This window comes from Poecilia latipinna, unplaced genomic scaffold (genome assembly GCF_001443285.1).
Source record: "Poecilia latipinna isolate Pla-1442-1.1 unplaced genomic scaffold, P_latipinna-1.0 Scaffold4266, whole genome shotgun sequence".
NCBI lineage: Eukaryota > Metazoa > Chordata > Actinopteri > Cyprinodontiformes > Poeciliidae > Poecilia > Poecilia latipinna.
In genome coordinates, this window is record NW_015116882.1 from 1 (window position 1) to 2333 (window position 2333).

Genomic DNA, 2333 nt, shown 5'->3' on the forward strand with positions numbered 1-2333 from the left:
CACCTGCCGCCCTAATGATAAATGCAGAGCCTCATCTTCTTCTGCAACACCGCCAACTGAAGCGCTGATCCCTCTGATGCTCAGTGCTGCCACCTCATGGGGACACCAGGTTACTGCAACTGAAGGAACCGGTGTTCCGTTTGCTCTGGCGCGTTTCTGCAAGTTGAAACCCGGCCTGAGTTTCATGTTGGTCTGGTTTCGTGTCTGGGCTCGTCCTGGGCATGAAGCATGATGGGACGGTCGTTTTGCCCCGAAACGCTCCGCTGAGCAGCTGAGGTGAGATGCGGGTGAAACCTCAGACCCAGAAAGCAGAAGGTTCCTCCTGAATGCTGGGGTCAGGTTCTGTTCAGGAAACCTAAAAAGTTCAACGATGTGATTTTATTTCCGCTTGTTCATCTTATAAAACGTGAAATATCAGGTTATTGTTTCTGCTTTGAGTGGTTGAACATGTTTCAGAATGTTTCACTTGACTAGGCTAGCTAATATTTAGGGGAAGCTAAATAAAGAGCCAAATAAAGAGCGACATGGTAATTGGTTAAGTGAATGCTAAAGTGCATTCACTTGTTCACATGTTAGCTTCTAACTTTAATGTTAGATGCTAATATTAAAGTCCTGTACAAACATGATATTTAGCAGAAGCTAAAAAGCTACAGTACTAATTTCAATTCAAATTATATCACTCCTTTAAAGACTACAACTTAAATTTTAACATTTATAATTTGCTAATAATTTCTAAAACCCTCAGATATTGTTCTATGTCTTGTTGTTTTCTCTGTTTTATTTTGTTTCCATATGTTTCTTGTTTTAAATAGGCATTAGAGGGAAGAGAAAGAAGTCAGAGTAAAGACTTTTTAAAAATGTTTTTGAAAAATATTGGAATATTTGTCTTGATATTTTAGAACAATATTGTGTATGAATGAGAAACATCTCCATCAGAAACTTTGTTTCCTAACAAAAAGGTGAGATTTTGTAAGAAAAATACTTTTTTGTTTGAAAAATGGTCTTACATGCAATACTTTCTAAATTCTAGTGTAGTAAAGATAAATCATTAAATGAGAAATGTTTTTGTGGAATTGAGACCATTAAATAAGGCTTTTATTCTGAAATTTTACCTGTTATGTAGGAATTTGGATTTGATTTAAAACAACTTTATGTTTTATCAAAATTTATCCAAATTCAGGTGCAAATGTTTTCTTAAAATGTAAAATTTAAATTTATTAGCGTATTTAAAATTTTGAGATATTTAACATTTTATTATTTTAATGTAATTAACTTAAACTCAAACCGATATAGTTTTGTATATTTATTTTGAAAGATTTTTCTGTTTTTGCACAGTCTGTGTGTCTGGTCGTTTTCCTGGCGCTCCACATTCCTGCAGCACCTGAAGGCACCTGTGCCAGTTTCAACATGTGAGGAAATGATCAGAGCAGCGCCTGAAGGCATCGTGAAGGAGGATCATCATCAGTCATGGCGGGCAGAGGACTGTCGGACGACGCTGCGTCCGCCGCCTGCTCCGATGGACCCGCCGTCACCAAGGTAACGGGCGCAGCGCGTCATTTCTGCCGGGCTGGAGACCCGGGAACACGCAGCCAGGTTTCATCGCTCAGGCTTTATTGCAGGCAGACGGAGAAACGAGGGAGATTCAGACTCTTCTGGTTTTTTATTTTGTTTTATAAAATCAGGTGTCCGTTACTGGACCCAGTGAGCTCTCTCAGTTTGATGGTATCTGGGATGTTTGCAGCAACATGTTTGCTGAGAAGCCGAGCATAAAGACGGAGTTTCTGTTACCAAAGTTTTCCTTTCAGAGGGAAGCACAGGAAGAGCAGCGATCCGGCTTTATTCCCAGGAAAATCATTGATGGGATGATCAAACTGAAAGGTTTCATCTGGAAATGTAAAAACTCAAACCGAAACCTTTATCTGGTTTTGTTTCTTGTTGTTCTGGACTCCCTGAGACAGAACCGGAGGTCACAGAGGTCAAGCTCATATTGACTGGACCAATCAGCTGACTCCAGACTCACGTCAGCCAATCAGCTGAAGGAGGAAGTGAGGCAGTACTGTTTGGAGAAGGACGCCGTCCTTTTCGTCCAGTCGGGTTCCTTCCAGAGAAACGCCTCTGCAGACAGGAACTCCTACGATTGGATGGAAACGGGTCCAGTCCAGAAGTAGGCCTGTCCCAATAACCAATTAAACGCATCATAAACGAAAATAAGTTCAATAATTTCTCATTCTACCAACAACTGGATTCTTAATGGGCTCTTTGCACCTAAGGCGTTGACGTCACATCTCCAGGAGCTAATGCGGCTCACTTGTTTCCGCTTTGAGTTTCCATGA

General features: G+C 40.8%; 1 protein-coding gene across 2 annotated transcripts in view; it reads left to right on the plus strand.

The window, feature by feature from the left end:
• Positions 1-51: 51 nt before the first annotated feature.
• Positions 52-2333, plus strand: part of LOC106942426 (lactoylglutathione lyase-like) — a 15046-nt gene continuing 12764 nt past the window's right edge. For both annotated transcript variants that reach the window (XM_015025696.1, XM_015025695.1), the window contains exons 1-2: positions 52-276; positions 1336-1536. In XM_015025696.1, coding sequence (XP_014881182.1) covers positions 1468-1536 — 69 coding nt within the window. In that variant the 5' untranslated portion in view covers positions 52-276; positions 1336-1467. The remainder of the gene's footprint in view (positions 277-1335; positions 1537-2333) is intronic.